Source organism: Stenella coeruleoalba (assembly GCF_951394435.1).
Source record: "Stenella coeruleoalba genome assembly, chromosome: 20".
Classification (NCBI taxonomy): Eukaryota; Metazoa; Chordata; class Mammalia; order Artiodactyla; family Delphinidae; genus Stenella; species Stenella coeruleoalba.
This window is the reverse complement of record NC_137166.1, coordinates 58,483,935-58,499,777: the sequence shown is the minus strand read 5'-3', so window position 1 is coordinate 58,499,777 and position 15,843 is coordinate 58,483,935. Positions and strand designations below refer to the sequence as shown.

Genomic DNA, 15,843 nt, shown 5'->3' with positions numbered 1-15,843 from the left:
TTCCAACTTTTTGTCATATTACTGTTTTGAGCTCTAGTTTTGGTCTCCTAAGTAACCTAAAGTATTGTATTTAAAAGCCCGCTTCCTAAGATGATGGTACGGGGATACATTCCCCCCTTTCTACTTCTCTTCCCCTTTCTACTTTGTAACAGTCACAGGCTGTGCCATTACTATTGGTGACAGGACTGGGAACAATGGCACGCCACTCTGTTGCCATTATGAAATCTATTCTGTCACAGATCTGGGTTTCTTCCTAAAATTGAAAAATAAAAATAAACAGTATCTACTCTTTATATCAGAACTATGCAAACACTGTTCAGTGAAGGGCCAATCAAAACAACGATTATATTTCCCCCTCTTTTTTTCCGATTTCCTGAGTCCTCTGCCTCTTCCAGGAAGAATTATTAACACAAGGGTCAAATGAATACTCCTTTCTAAAGTTTGCTTCAGGGGCTTTCCTGGTTGCGCAGTGGTTAAGAATCCACCTGCCAATGCAGGGGACACGGGTTCAAGCCCTGGTCTGGGAAGATCCCGCATGCCGCAGAGCAACTAAGCTTGTGCGCCACAACTACTGAGCCTGAGCTCTAGAGCCCGAGAGCCACAACTACTGAGCCTGAGTGGCAGAACTACTGAAGCCCGTGAGCCTAGAGCCCGTGCTCCCCAACAAGAGAAGCCACGGCAATGAGAAGCCCGCGCACCGCAACGAAGAGTAGCCCCCACTCGCCGCAACTAGATAAAGCCCACGTGCAGCATTGAAGACCCAATGCAGCCAAAAGTAAATAAATATATATTAAAAACATTTGCTTCACATTTGGACTGCAATTGTCTTGTACAATCTGTACATTTTCTCGAACAATTTGCTTACTTTGAAGTCTCTGATTTTTTTAATTAGAAGAAACATTCCTTTTTCTTAAAAAATATTCCTTTTCTACTTTCAAAATTCTTTCCAGAAGTTTCTGTGATGTGTGTGTGTGTGTGGCTGTCTTGGGTCTTTGTTGCTGCGCAGGCTTTCTCTAGTTGTGGCAAGCAGGGGCTACTTTTTTGTTGTGGCGCGTGGGCTCCTCATGGTGGCTTCTCTTGTTCTGGTGCACAGGCTCTAGGCACGCGGGCTTCAGTAGTTGTGGTTCCCGGGCTCTAGAGCGCAGGCTCAGTAGTTGTGGTGCACGGGCTTAGTTGCTCCATGGCATGAGGGATCTTTCTGGACCAGGGCTCGAACCTGTGTCGCCTGCATTGGCAGGCGGATTCTTAACCACTGCACCACCTGGGAAGTCCCAGTCTGTGATGTCTTTTTAATTGTGTTCTCAATTTCTCATGCTGTGTGAATCTATCCATGATCTGAAGATGTTTCAGCTCTGGTGAAGTTTCCCTTTTTCTTTTCTTTGCTTTTTGGCCCAACAGTCTTACTTTTAATTTCAGGGAGTCTATTCTTTTTAAAAGAGCATCTTGCATTTATTTTTCATTTGCAATTATTTCTTGACTCACTCCTAGAATAAAACATTTAAAATATTTATTTCTCCTGAATATCTGTTCTCTTTGGCAGTTTTTTTTTCTATCTTAGATTTAAAAAAAATAATTTTATTAATTAATTAATTTATTTTTGGCTGCGTTGGGTCTTTGTTGCTGTGCTTGGGCTTTCTCTAGTTGTGGCGAGCGGGGGCTCCTCATTGCAGTGGCTTCTCTTGTTGCGGGTCATGGGCTCTAGGCATGTGAGCTTCAGTAGTTGTGGCTCACGGGCTTAGCTGCTCTACAGCATGTGGGATCTTCCTGGACCAGAGCTCAAACCCGTGTTCCCTGCATTGGCAGGCGTATTCTTAACCACAGAATCACCAGGGAAGCCCCAGATATTTTTTCATTCATGTTGGAGGCTTCCTTAATCATTCACTCCCTAGCTCTCATGATATTGAAGAAGCTATCAAAAAACAGAGGGGAAGCTCCACAGATGGGTGGGGCTGGTTTAACGGCACACTTTGCTTTAGGATTAAAAGGGTAAGAACCAGCTGTTAGGATGAATGTCCTTGAAATGCCAAAATAAGGCAGCACTTGTTCTGGAGCATAATACACCAGATTCCCTAGTCCCTCAGACTTTTTTTTTTTTTTTGGGGGCCATTTTACGGTTTTATTAAACAAAACGTGCACACGAGCTGTCTATTCATTTTCTTCGCTGCGCAGCCTGGTGTTGGGATTGGTGACTCTGATGGCCAGCTCGGCTGCTCTCTCTACAATGGCTTTGCAGTTCCTGGAGGAGGCGTTGTGCACAATCTCAGCACAGTAAGGCTTGTTGCACGTCAGCAGCACTTCAAACTCCTTGACGTTGTGGACCAGGAACTTCTGGAAGCCGCTGGGCAGCATGTGCTTTGTTTTCTTGTTGCTCCCATAACCAATGTTGGGCATCAAGATCTGGCCCTTGAATCTCCTGCACACTGTTGTCAATGCCTCTGGGTTTCCGCCAGTTCCACTTAATTTTGACATATTGGTCTGACTGGTGCTGGATGAACTTCTTGGTCCTCTTTTTGACCATCTTGGGCTTCACGAGGGGTCTGAGGGCAGCCATGATGCCGAGTAAGAGATGGAGGCCACCTCCGTAGGCAGCGCCGAGGACCTCAGACTTTTTCTTATAGCACATAATTCATTCTCTACTATATTTTTTGCTTACCCATGGCCAGATACTTAACGCAAGAGAGGGGAGAGCAAATTAGGAGTTTCACGGACAGACCTTCAATGAACCTTGCTTTCCTGCCCCACTTGTCAGTCTACAGCTCTGACAGGCGGGCTGTGACCTCCACTCCTGCAGCTCCCTCTTTGCAAGTTCCTAGCTACAGCCTTTCCCACTCTGCATCTCCAGGCGATGCTCTCACCTGCTTTCACCTTGCTCAAACCTGCAATAATGGCCTCTCCCACTTGCTTCACCACTAATTTACACTTCAGCCTTTTTTTGAACATGCTGCCGAGTTGACCTTCTTAACCAACCAACTGTGCACATGATTTTATATGTTGTAACATTCTGTGTATATACCGTTTTGAGCCCTGTTTTCACTTCACTTGACTCTTTTGATTAGTCAACCTAACTGAGCAACAAACTTAAGTTAGAGCATGACAGAGTCCCTGAAAAATTGAGTCTACTTTTAATTCCAATAAAAATCATTTTAGAAGACTTCCCATCATTAGTTTTCCTTCGATTTGTTGTTTGTTTATTTTTGCCATGCCATGCAGCGGGATCCTAGTTCCCTGACCGTTGATAGAACCCAGGCCCCGGCAGTGAAAGGACCAAGTCCTAACCATTGGACCACCAAAAAATTCCCCAATTTGTGTTTTTAATTGCTGGTTTACACTGAACATAGCTGGCTTCAAATTTCATTACCAAACACCAACTTCCTCATGCAATGGTTTCTTCTTAGGTTGAGTGTTTGGGGCTCTGTGTAAAGAGTATCTTTTGGTTCCCCATCATCTCCATGAATGTGGAGACAACGTCTGGTTGAGTTTGCGTGGCTGTATGCACTAAAAAGATTATCTGGTGGGTACAGCTCCATTCTGTGTTTTCTAACTTCTGCCGAGAGCTCTGACTGAATGTTTTTCATCAGTGGTCATATTCATGACCTAAATGCAGAAGTATATAAATTTTAGTATATATACAAATCACGTGTGCTCCTTTTGGAAACTGCAGGCTCCTGGATTTTACTGCTAGATATTCTGATATAGTAAACTGAGGATAAACTTGGTAATATGCAGTTTCAACACACACACTCCAAGCAGTTCTGATGTATATGGTCATTAGACTACACTCTGAGAATCATACCTTGGTCATCTGATGTCTAGTAAAGAAAGTCTGGCAGTGAGCTTTTCCATCTTGATTATTCATAGGGTTTCTCTCCCATGGGTTTTCTCATGTTGAATAAGGGATGTACTACAACTGAAAGCTTTTCCACACTCATTACATTCATAGGGTTTCTCTCCAGTATGGATTCTCTGATGCCTAGTAAGTTGACACCGCTGGCTAAAGGCCTTTTCACAATGATTACATTCATAGGGTTTTTCCCCAGTGTGTGTTCTCTCGTGTTTTGTAAGGGTTGATCGATCATTGAAGGCTTTCCCACAGTCAATGCATTCATAGGGCTTTTCTCCAGTATGTGTTCTCTTATGTTCAATAAGGCGGGACCTCTGACTGAAGGCTTTAGCACACATGTTACACTGATAGGGTTTCTCTCCAATGTGTATTCTCTGATGCACAATGAGGGGAGACCTCTGGCTGAAAGCTTTTCCACAATGACTGCATTCATAAGGTTTCTCTCCAGTATGTGTTCGCTGATGCACAACAAGCTGAGATCGCTGCCGAAAAGCTTTCCCACAGTCATTACACTCATACGGTTTCTCTCCAGAATGAATTCTCTGATGTGAAAGAAGGTGAGAGCTCCCAGTGAAGCCTTTCCCACACTGATTACATTCAAACGGTTTCTCTCCAGTATGAGTTCTCTGATGTTCAATAAGGTGAGAGCTCCCAGTGAAGGCTTTGTCACACTGATTGCATTTATATGGCTTCTCTCCAGTGTGAATTCGCAGATGCCTAATAAGCTGAGTGCTTCGAATGAAAGATTTTCCACACTGGTTACATTCATAGGGTTTCTCTCCAGTGTGAGTCCTTTTATGTGCAACAAAGTCAGAGCTTTGACTGAAGGACTTTCCACAATGAGCACACTCATAAGGTTTCTCTCCAGTATGAATTCTTTGATGAACAGTAAGGTTAGAGTTCCACCTGAAAGATTTTCCACATTCATGACATTTATATGGTTTTTCTCCAGTGTGAGTTCGTTGATGCCTAATAAGTTTGGAACTCTGGGTGAAGGATTTCCCACACTGGTTGCATTCATAGGGCTTTTCTCCAGTGTGAGTTCTCTGGTGTACAACCAGGTCATAGCTCTGGCTGAAAGACTTCCCACACCGAGTACATTCATATGGCTTTTCTCCTGTGTGTGTTCTCTTGTGTACAACAAGCTTAGAGCAACAGCTGAAAGATTTTGCACACTGGTTACATGCATATGACTTCTTTCCAGTCTGAATGATGTCACAGTCAGGAAAAGATGAGGCCACGTGGAAGGCACCACAGTCCTCCTCACATCTGAATGGTGCCTCTCCAGGATCACTTATTTCGGTTTGTACAAGGCATTCATCACACTCGTACTGACTTTCTCCAAAATTCATTGGCTTGTGTTCATTCAGAGACATGCTACGATTAATGCTGTTTCTGTCGTCCTTACTGTCATTGCCATTCTCTGCTGAAAAAATTCTATTAAGAAAATGAAGGGAGGTACCACAGTTTAAAGAGTCACTACTGACAGTATAATCATAAGGTTTTTTATTTCCCGTTTCAACATTTGCAATTTTATTCAAGTAAGTGCTCTGACAGAAGGCTCTAGCACTTTGATGATCTTCACAGGACTTCAGATCAGCCCAGTTTTTCTGATGATTAATGAAAACCGAGTTCTGTTTCAACCTTTTAATCTGTGAGTTGAGCTTATGGAAATGTGTCCTTGTGGGTAATGTCGGAGGTAGAAGGCTTAGACTCAGATAACTACCCCCTTGAGCAAAATGTCTCTCTGAGGTAAGTACTGTTTGACTCAGAGAGTCCTCCTGGTGCTTCCCTAGCTGGTCCCTCCAATGCTGCACTTCTCCTAATGACACCAACCAGGGGCCCTCCTCCTGTACACAGTGTTTCATTTCCATGTGGTGAGATAGCTCTTCCACAGCAATACCCTCTTCAGAAGCTGACTCTTTATTTTCCAGTGTAGTCTTCCAGTCTGAAAGAAATCCAAATTGCCTGAATTACTGGAGAAGCATTAGGAGGGGAGAGTGGGATGAAGGAGACCACCAAGTATGAGAGGTATCTCTGGGTTTGTTTCTAATCCATGGACTGTAATTTCATGCAGGGTGTGAAAGGAAGGGATGGCTCAGCAAAGAGGAAATCAGTGGTAAAATACAAAAAAGCAATGAAGAGATGACTCAGGAAGACTGGTCCCCAAAGAGGGAGCAGAGGAATAAAATAAGCAGGGAAGGGTGAAGCTTAAAGGAGAAATTCACACAAAAAATTTGGGTCTGAAGGTATAAAGCCCTCAATCACCACAACAGATACCTACATTCTCTTTGCTGGGACCTGTCAACATGATACCTTACTTGGAAAAAGGATCTTTACAGATGTGTTAAGGATTTGAGATGGGGAGATTATCTGGATGGGCCCCAAATGTTATCACAAGTGTCCTTATATGAGGGAGGCAGACGCAGATTTGATACACACAGAAAGCATTCTGAACACAGAGCAAAGAGATCTGAAGGTGTTGGCCTTAAAGACTAAAGTGATGTGGGCACAGACCAAGGAATCCCACAGCCACCAGAGCCTGGAAGAGACAAGGAATGGATTCCCTACTGGAGCCTCTGGAGGGAGCATGGCCCTGCTGCACCTTGATTTTAACTCAATGATACTGATTTTGGACTTGTAGCCTCCAGAACTGTGGGAGAATCAATTTGTGTTGTTTTAAGCCACCAAGTTGGTAATCTGTAATAGCAGTCACAGGAAACAGGATCTTAACATGTGCCTCAACCTTATGATCCACAACCTTAGTCTATCCATTTCCTGGTGCTGGATCTTGAAATGAGATCCCAAATACCAACACTAATTTAATATTCTTTTTTTTTTTTTTTTTTTGCAGTACGTGGGCCTCTCACCACTGTGGCCTCTCCCGTTGCGGAGCACAGGCTCCGGATGTGCAGGCTCAGTGGCCACAGCTCACGGGCCTAGCCGCTCCGCGGCATGTGGGATCTTCCCTGACCAGGGCACGAACCCGTGTCCCCTACGTCGGCAGGCGGACTCTCAACCACTGCGCCACCAGGGAAGCCCTAATTTAATATTCTTAATGCACCATTTCTACCATCACTTCAGGCTGCCCACAGAGAAATAAAAGTCCCTTTAACCACTCCAGAATTGATGTCACAGACTCCCCAGAAAAGTGCTGTGGCCCCTGAAGCAGGGTGCTTGGCCAGACTGGGCCACAAGTGGACTCCACCAGCTGGCGACTTCTGAGGCTTGATTTCCTTGGCAGTAAGCCAGGAATACGAATGCTTAGCTAACAAGGGTTACTTCGAGGCATAAACGAATCAGCATGTGAGCCTCAAACAGTGTCTGGCACACGGTGCACTGCTATACATGGTACTGTTGATGTCGTCACCCTTATTATGGTTCTAAAGGGGATTCCTCCGCCTGTTGAAGATACTGGGCCTTTAACAAAGAGTGCCACAGGCTCCCAGCTCAGGATCCTTGCCTGCATCCTCCAGGATTCCCTTTTTACTTGTCACTTTGTCCACATACTGTCCTTTTCAGTCAGGTAGCCACCCACATCCAGTAAGATCAAGGCCTTTGCCCAGGGTCCCATGCTTCTCTCCCTATGCCTGCCAAGGAGATAAGTATCCTCCATTTGGCAACGTATGACCTACACTCTCTGGCTATCCTTTGACTTCCAGGAGGACGTTTCCCTTCTGCCCAACAAAGACCTTCTTTCCCTCATGGGGAAGGTCCTTATCTATGCCCAACCTCTCCCACGACCAGCACTGTTCTCCTTCCCAAGACACTGCTGTGTTCCTTTGGGGTGTTGACTTGGAATCTCTGATGATGAGAACTTTTCAAATGAAACAACAGCCCCATGAAGGGGAGTGAAAGGGTATTTGGAGGAGGAAAGGAAAGAAATCTTTGAGTGGCTAAGATATGTCCAAGATGTGCCTGGCTGTTGGAAACTGGGCAAAGGAGGTTAAAATTCTACAGTAGCATCTGCACCAAGATCTTGAAATGAGGAAGACAGATTGTGTGGGTCAGCAAGAAAGTAATGTCTATGACAGAAGAGAAGAAAGACACTGATGGTAAACTAAATTCAGAATGATGTCATTTGAGAACCAAGGGTAAGTAAAAGTAGGTAAGAGTTCAGAAGTAAGAAATAACAGAAGCTGCAGGCAAGAGAGTAACAGGGTAAAAAGGCGCAGGAACACATGAGATAAATTAAACGCCTCCAGGCTAGGGCAAGGTGGTATAAAGGACAAACATGTTGCTTATTGCTAAATGAAAGAAGCCACTCAGCAAAGAACAGGTACTGCATGATTCCAACTATAGGATATTCTGGAAAAGGTAAAACTACAGAGACAGTAAAATAATCAGTGGTTACCAGGCGTTAGGGTGGAGGGAGGGTGAATAGGTGAAGCACAGAGGATTTTTAGGGCAGTGGAGCTACTCTGTATGATACTATAGTGGTGCATATATAACATTATGTATTTGTCCAAACCCACAGAACGTACAACACCATAGTGAACCTAATGTAAACTGTTGATCTCTGTTGATAATAATTTATCAATATAAGTTCATCGACTGTAACAAATGTGCCAAAGAATGCAAGACATTAATAATAGGGGAAACTGTGTGGGGTGGGGTGGTATATGGAACTCTGTACCTTCTGTAAGCATGAAACTGCTCTAAAAAATAAAGTCTATCAATGGGGACTTTCCTGGTGGTCCAGTGGCTAAGACTCCGTGCTCCCAGTGCAGGGGGCCGGGGTTTGATCCCTGGTCAGGGAACTAGATCCCATATGCCACAACTAAGAGTTCTCATGCCGTGACTAAAGATCCTACATGCCGCACTAAGACCCAGCACAGCTAAATAAATAAATAAATAAGAAAATAAAGTCTATGAATTAAAACAAAACAACAAAAGATCAGAAGCAGCCCAATTAGTCAGTATGATGAACATGTTCTAAAATAGATTGTGGTGATGGATACACATACTGCGAATATACTAAGAGGCTTTGCATACTTTAAATGGGTGAACTGTATGGTATGTAAACTGTATTTTGATACAGCTCTAAAAGAAAAAAAGAAAAAAAAAGATAATTCCAATTAGGCTGACACACAGGGTAGGAGGTGGGCCTATGGGATGAGGGGAGGTGGGAAAGGAGGTCCAGGAAGATTTAGTAGGAATCCTTCTGGAAGGCTTGGACGCACAAGTTTTTACCACACTTTGGAATCATCTTGAAGACATGGGAACGTCCAACATGGAGGACGGCCGATCACCCAAATGGCAGAGCAAAGACCAGCCTGAAGGGGAGGGCTGAGGAGCTTCCACCCTGGGTAGAAGTCAGGATGAGAGGATGGAGGAAAAGAGGGGGCATGAGGATACGGGAATGAGATGCAGCAGCAGAGGGGTGAAGACCAGAGGAAGACGGGGACAGAAATGAACCCATGTGTGAGACATGTCCTGACCACAGCAACAAGTGTTCTCTGTGGGTGGGCTGGGCACAGAGACAGGCTGATGTGGATGAGAACATAGCTGCCTTGTTGGACACGAGGAGGCAGCAGAGAACGCCTGAGCAAACTCCCCCAAAATGGCCTCCCTGCTCCTTGGACCTTAACCATTGGGCCGCTGGCCTGTTCTCACCTCGGGGAGGTCCCGGCTCCACCCTCCATGGGTCCTCCCCTTGCTCCAGTCGGGCGATCACATCCGGTTTTGAAAGCAGAAGCCCTGGTCAATGGAGGAAAAACAGAGGGCTTGGTCTTCTGCTTGGTGACAGGCCCAGCCCTCGCCCCTGGGGTCAGACGTGAATGGACTAGGAGGGCCCCCGCATCCTCCCGAGGAGATTTCCCACTCCCTGAACGACAAGCCACAGATCTGCTCTGGAGATGGAGTAAGCGGCAATACCAGGACCCAAATCTCAAAAGGACCCACTTCCAGCACGTTTTGGCCCAGCCTGGGCACACCCTTGAGTTAAGCCGCACTCTGGGTCCTGCGATGGGCAGTGCCTGCCTTACCCAGGGAGACCAGGTGACTGCAGGTCTCCAGAGTCACCTCACGGTACAGCATCCTCTGGGCCAGGTCCAGCTGTCCCCACTCCTCCCATGTGAAGGTCACAGCCACGTCCTTGAAGCTCACAGGTGGCTGAAACATCACTGGTGTTACCATGGGATCCTGCTTTCTCGACGAGGAGGTTGGGGGGACAGGACAGTACAGGGGAGGGAGAACCCCTTGCTCAGATCAGACCCAGACTCAGGCCCATGGCCTTTTCATTTCTGCCTGGGTATCTCATCTACCACTGGTCACACCAGTGATCCCGATTTTCTGTTTTGGGAAACAACAGGGACCCCTCTTGGAGATCCCCGTCCCCAGCCTCTCTACAAAATCACAGATTGGAAGCCAGTCAAAGAGGATGCTCTAAATCAGGGTCAGCACACAGTGGCCCATGGGACAAATCAGGGCTGTGGTGTGTTTTTAGAAGGCCAATGCCATGAGCTGAATTGTTTCCCCATGAATCCGCATGTTGAAGTCCTACCCCACAATGTGACTTATCTGGAGACAGGGCCTTTACGGAATTAATGCTAATGGAGGTCATAGGGCAGGGCTCTAATGTGATGGGACTGGTGTCCTTACAAGAGGAGGAGGAGAAACCAGAGGCCTCTCTCTCTCCCTACTATGTGGAGACATAGAGAAGGCACCATCTGAAAGCCAGAAAGAGTCCTCACCAGAAACCAACCCTGCTAGCACCCTGATCTTGGACTTCCAGCCTCCAGAACTGTGAGAAAACAAATGGCTGTTGTCCAAGCCACCCAGCGGGTGGTATTGTGTTACAGCAGCCCAAGTAGACCAAGTTGGCCTCTCTGCTTCACGACTTGCTAGCTGGACACCTGGACGTGTCCCTGAACTTCTCGGCATGAGCTGCCCTGATGCGACTATGAAGACAGCCTCCTGCACCGGGGAGTCTCACAGGACATGAGTGCAACTGACCCCTGGCACCCAGGAAGCACAGGCAAGTGTATGATGCTGGGACCCTGAAGGAGGTCAGGGACCCGCCCCCACCCGCCGTGTGCTGCACCGTGAGCCATCTAAGGGTGACTGTGGCTCTTTATGGGGACACTCTCAGCTGCCCTCCTGAGTGGTCTCAGTGAGGATCAATGGGCCCAGAGTGCCTGCATGTTTATGGAGGCTCAGCTCTGCCTGCCCTCAAGGGCCCACTGAGCAAAAACCACAAATAAAAAGTCTGAGGCAGAGACCTGGCCCAGGGAACCAGGTTTGTGGAGTTCCTGGCTTGTTCACGCAGGGAGCCTGTAGACTTCACCCCAAGGCATAGGGCAGCATTACAGAACTCTCTTGTGTGCTGGCCTGAGGAGTTGGGTGCTATCCTTGGACACATTTTACAGCCAAGGAGACTAAGGCAATGAAAGCGAAGGTCCCCAACTCACCTGAGACAGGATCTGCTGAGGATATGCCTCCATTTCCTCCTCATACCTGGAGAAGCTGTCCTGAAGAGGGCAGAGGTCCTCAGAAGGCAGGGCTGGGGTTGGGGGAACAATTAGGGATTCAGCCCCACCTAAGTTATGTCCACACTCCTGAGTCCATTCCCATCTCCAAAGGAGAGGGTGGCCAATGCCAGCTGAGGACCATCCCTTGGGGACTGAGGGGCAGAGAGGCGGGGCTCTGATCACGTGTTCTCCCTGTTCAAGGCTCTGAGGTCAGCTGAGGTGGCCGAGCCAGCTTTCCAGTTGTGGAGAGGGCCAGTCTGCCTGGGTCCGGGCCTGGGCTACCCCAGGCTCAAGGTAAATGCCTTGAGGCACGTGCTGCGGTGTCTGAACCATGAGCCCAAAGATACACAGCAGTCCTTCAACACTCAAATAAAGGAGGGACCAGTATTTCCTCTTATTTCAAGATACTAAATAGGGAGAAGTGGAGGCAGTGTCAAAACAATTAATCGTACAATTAAAAAATATCCCAATGAAACATCAGCTGGTTTCTAAAAACGGAGGTGGGGTATGGGGACAAGGAGGATATGAAAATCACCAGGAGGACAGCTAAGGGCACTCTGAGAGGTAGGTATCATCCTTCTGGAGCTGCTGGGTGCTGCCCCGCTGCCCGTGGGCCACACCTATTATCCCCTGCTTTGCTTAACACTGTCGTTGCTTCCCATACCCTGCCCATCTAGTATCTTGGCTGTAGTCACGTGACAGTCCCACTGAGACAGCCAGGCAAAAATCCTCCCGAATCTTGCCCCAAACCCTTCCCTATGTTTGACTCCCTCTCACCCTGCCTGTACCAAAAGCACACCCACGCCATGCACACACACAGATGTTCACCACACCTAAGAAGGCCGCTGAAGACTCTATATGATGCTACCTTGTTCTGACATTCCCATCCAGCCACGGGCAATCTCCTACTACCCGTGTCCATTTCCACCCTCTGATCCTCTTCTTCCTAGTCTGGAGACACCCTAGGGTGAGGGCTGGGAACACCTCCCCTCCGCAGCCAGACTGCCTGCTTTCGAAGTCCTAGTTCCACCACGTGCCTCTGTAGGACTCTGAACAGGCCTCCTTAACCTCTCTGAGCCTCATCTGTAGACATCCGGGAGAAGAGCACCTGCCTTGTGGTGCTGCTGTGATGATTATGTGAGCTGCATTTATAATTGCTTAACATTGTGCTGACACACAGTAGGGGCACAGCAGATTTAATTATATTGGTTATAGCTGGACATAAAACTCCCCTTCTTTTCCTCATGCTGGACCCAGGAGGGGGCTGGTCTGGCAGGGGTCCCTCTTTCTAGAGGCCTCTCTTTCTCCTTCCTTTTCTAGTTTCCTCTTTCCCTGCCTGTGAGGGGGTGGGGTTTCAAGGGCTGCCCCAGGCTTTATGTCCAGCCTAGACCTCCCTCCCAAGTTCCCTGTCACTGCCATTCCCTCCTCCACATCCAGCCATGTCTCTAAAGACTTGATGAAATAAAATTCATATTTTATGGCAAGACAAGAAAAATTTAAACATAAACTTTTTCTCTGCTTGTTTGGGTCTCTTCCCTCCCATTTAGTGTGTATCCTGTATCTGCATTAACCCTATCTCCTTAGGAGACAAAGTTCCTTCTTTGTAAGGGGTCACAGTGACCCACTACTGGCTTTGTACTGCAGCTCTGGATTACATAAACTGTCAACTCATCATTTGATATACGACCCTTTGTCTCAAAAAGGTATATAACTGTGCTTTGATCTCTAGGGTGGAACAGTCCTCAGAGCTTTCTGAAAGACTATTTCCTGAGTTATAATCCTCAGGTTCACTTGAATAAAATTCAAGTTCCATTTCTCGGCTTCCCTGGTGGCCCAGTGGTTAAGAATCCACCTGCCAATGCAGCGGACACCGGTTCAAGCCCTGGTCCGGGAAGATCCCACATGCTGTGGAGCAACTAAGCCCGTGTGTGCTCCACAACTACCGAACCTGCGCTCTAGAGCCTGCAAACCACAACTACTGAGACTGCGTGCCACAACTACTGAAGCATGCACCTAGAGCCTGTGCTCTGCAACAAGAAAAGCCATCCCAGTGAGAAGCCCACACACCACAACGAAGAGTGGCCCCCGCTCGCTGCAACTAGAGTATGCCCGTGCACAGCAACGAAGACCCAGTGCAGCCAAAAATAAATAAATAAATAATTTTTTTTTAAAGTTCCGTTTCTTTCTTAGATCAACTATGGATTAACTCTATCATTGACAAGACTCCTGGACTCAACACAGCTGAGAGTGACCACGGTTCCTCATCTCTTGCACTGTGGCCTCCATCCTGGCTCCTCACTAGACATGGAAAGTCAGAGTCCTCCTCATTCTTTCTACTCCCTTGGCACTATCCCTTGCACTGAGTTATCCACCGCCTGATGCTTCTACTTACTGAGGCGCTGTAATCCAAACCCCAGCCCTCACGCACAACGGAATTTGTGTCCCTGCTCTCCACACCACTATACAGCTCCCTCTCACACCGAGCCCTTAACTTGGGGCATCATCAAACACAACCAACACAGGCCAACACCCTTGTCCGCAGTTTGCCCGATGCCATTTGCTCTGCCAGGACTGCCCCTAATTCTTTGTTCATCTGGACAACATACGCTTTCTCTTCAAGTTAAATTAAAAGTCCACGTACCAGTGGAAGAAAACGTGTCCACGTTCTGGGGCTGGGGCGACCTCGCGGGTACAGCTGACCCCCCACGCGGGCTGCCGGGCCAGGCTCACCTGCGCTCGCGGGTAATGGCGGCACTTCCGGTGGGTGGCGGAAGTGCGCGCGCTCGGCGCAACGAACTACAAGTCCCAGAAGGCCGCGGGCTGGCGGCCGTTTTTCTCGCTTCAGTAGCAGTTTTTCCAGCTGCTGCTGCGGCCGTTGCTCCGGGCGGAGGCGGCGGCGGCAGCGGCGGCGGCAGCGGCAGCGTCGAGGCCTTTGGTGTCTGGGCGTCGGCGACCCAACTTTTTATCTCTTACGACAGCTCGGTTTGTGGCTGAGAATGTTGCTCCCTTTAGCTCTGCCCCTCGGCCCCGAATTAATGGACGACTCTGATTCTCCTCATGGGCGTCTGCGACACAGGTCGAGGGCGCGACGTTCGTGTCTGAACCGTGCACGGCTTCGTGCTTTCCTCGTGGGCCTTTGCAACGGCCAGACCTGCCGTGGAAGTAAAGGGAGACCACCTGATGAGGACCACAGAAGACGTTTTTTCAGAGCCCGCTAGAGCAGGGGAGTCCACCACAGTCTTTGCGTTTGGCAAAGGCTCAAAGGCCGGCACAGGAGAGGGAAAGCTTGACAGCAACAAACAGAAATGGCCTCAGGTGTGTCCTGAGTGTGGAGTATGGAAGTTGGAGGCCGGCTAACTAGTAGTGGGTCATCCTATGTGATTGCTCGGGGGAGCTTATCTGGCTTTCTCTGGTGGGTCGTAAGTGGGACAGGGGCAAAAAATAGAGATTGTGGGTCAAAGAGTTCTGTTATATGTGGTCTGGCCATTGTTTGTGGGGCTAAGACCCACAGACCTGGTAACCTGCCCTGGCTTTTCAAGGAGGGAGAGACCACAGGAAACCTTCCCAGGCCTGCCTTCTGGTGGGAACCACTCTGGCTCTAATTGAACCTCAGGCATCGTTAAGCTCCTGGATTGTGCTCTTGTGTCTGGGTTGCTCCTGTGACCAGTCTTCCTTGCCTTGACTCTCCTGGAGTTGACCTTCTTGGTTGCTTTACCTAAGGCCATTGCTTCTTATTTGCACACTTCATACTTGCTCATGTGACTCTGCAATTTGTATGTTCTTCCAGAATGTCTGGAACCTAACTTCCCAAAGGAGAGTCTTGATGGAGTGGTCTCATACCTCTTGCCCTGTGATTGAATTAGTCAAGGGCATTCTGGCCAAGGAGAAATGACAAGTCTGCTGGGGGCTTCTGGGGCAGTTTCCCTCTCTCTTAAAAATGGACATAAGACACTAGTGTGTCCCCTTATATTGCCTCTGGACAGTGTTGTCTGCATGTAATGTATAGAAAAGTACCGCCATGCCAGCACCATGAGGAAACCAGCCCAAGAGGCAAAGTCAACATGCTGAGAATGGCAGAGCAGAAAGATGGAAAGAAACAGAATAAGTAATGGGATCCTCCCGGAGTCACTGAATCAATATTGCCTATGCCCACCTTGGGGCTTTTCATTATGGTAAAATAGACGACCTTGTTTGTTTTTATTACAGAAAATTACAAACATACAAGAGTAAAGAGAATAATATGATGAAACCCCGTGCTTCCTCTGTGCAGTACTCAGCTGCATTTACTGTCAGCATTCTGCTTTTTAAATTTAATCTATCCCTACCTGCTTTCAGCCACCGCTGGAGGATTTTGCGGCAAATCCCAGACACATCATCTCATGCATAAATGCCTAAGAACATATCTCTAAAAGATAATGATTTTTTCCAGAATAGACAGATCCATAGAGAAAGTAAATTAGTGGTTACCTAGAGCTGGAGGAGTTTTAGAGGCGATGTGAGTGACTGCTAAATGGATATCTGTGTCTTTTG

General features: G+C 47.6%; 1 protein-coding gene and 1 pseudogene across 4 annotated transcripts; both read right to left on the bottom strand.

The window, feature by feature from the left end:
- Nucleotides 1-1,523: 1,523 nt before the first annotated feature.
- Nucleotides 1,524-2,566, bottom strand: LOC307178907 (large ribosomal subunit protein eL32-like; annotated as a pseudogene). Its single transcript has one exon. The product of its transcript is annotated as a large ribosomal subunit protein eL32-like (transcript).
- A 120-nt stretch (nucleotides 2,567-2,686) lies between these two features.
- Nucleotides 2,687-14,284, bottom strand: ZNF544 (zinc finger protein 544). 3 transcript variants are annotated; one of them, XM_079907562.1, is made up of 5 exons: nucleotides 13,955-14,284; nucleotides 11,254-11,345; nucleotides 9,829-9,955; nucleotides 9,458-9,541; nucleotides 2,687-5,789 (listed from the first exon to the last, which is right to left on the bottom strand). In XM_079907562.1, exons 2-5 carry the CDS (start codon nucleotides 11,284-11,286, stop codon nucleotides 3,853-3,855), a joined length of 2,181 nt encoding a protein of 726 aa, XP_079763688.1. In that variant the 5' UTR covers nucleotides 11,287-11,345; nucleotides 13,955-14,284; the 3' UTR covers nucleotides 2,687-3,852. The 3 variants fall into 3 exon arrangements, with proteins under 3 accessions (XP_079763688.1, XP_079763689.1, XP_079763690.1); XM_079907563.1 differs by lacking the exon at nucleotides 11,254-11,345; XM_079907564.1 differs by lacking the exons at nucleotides 9,829-9,955; nucleotides 13,955-14,284 and having other exon boundaries at nucleotides 11,254-11,329.
- Between the last annotated feature and the right edge of the window lie 1,559 nt (nucleotides 14,285-15,843).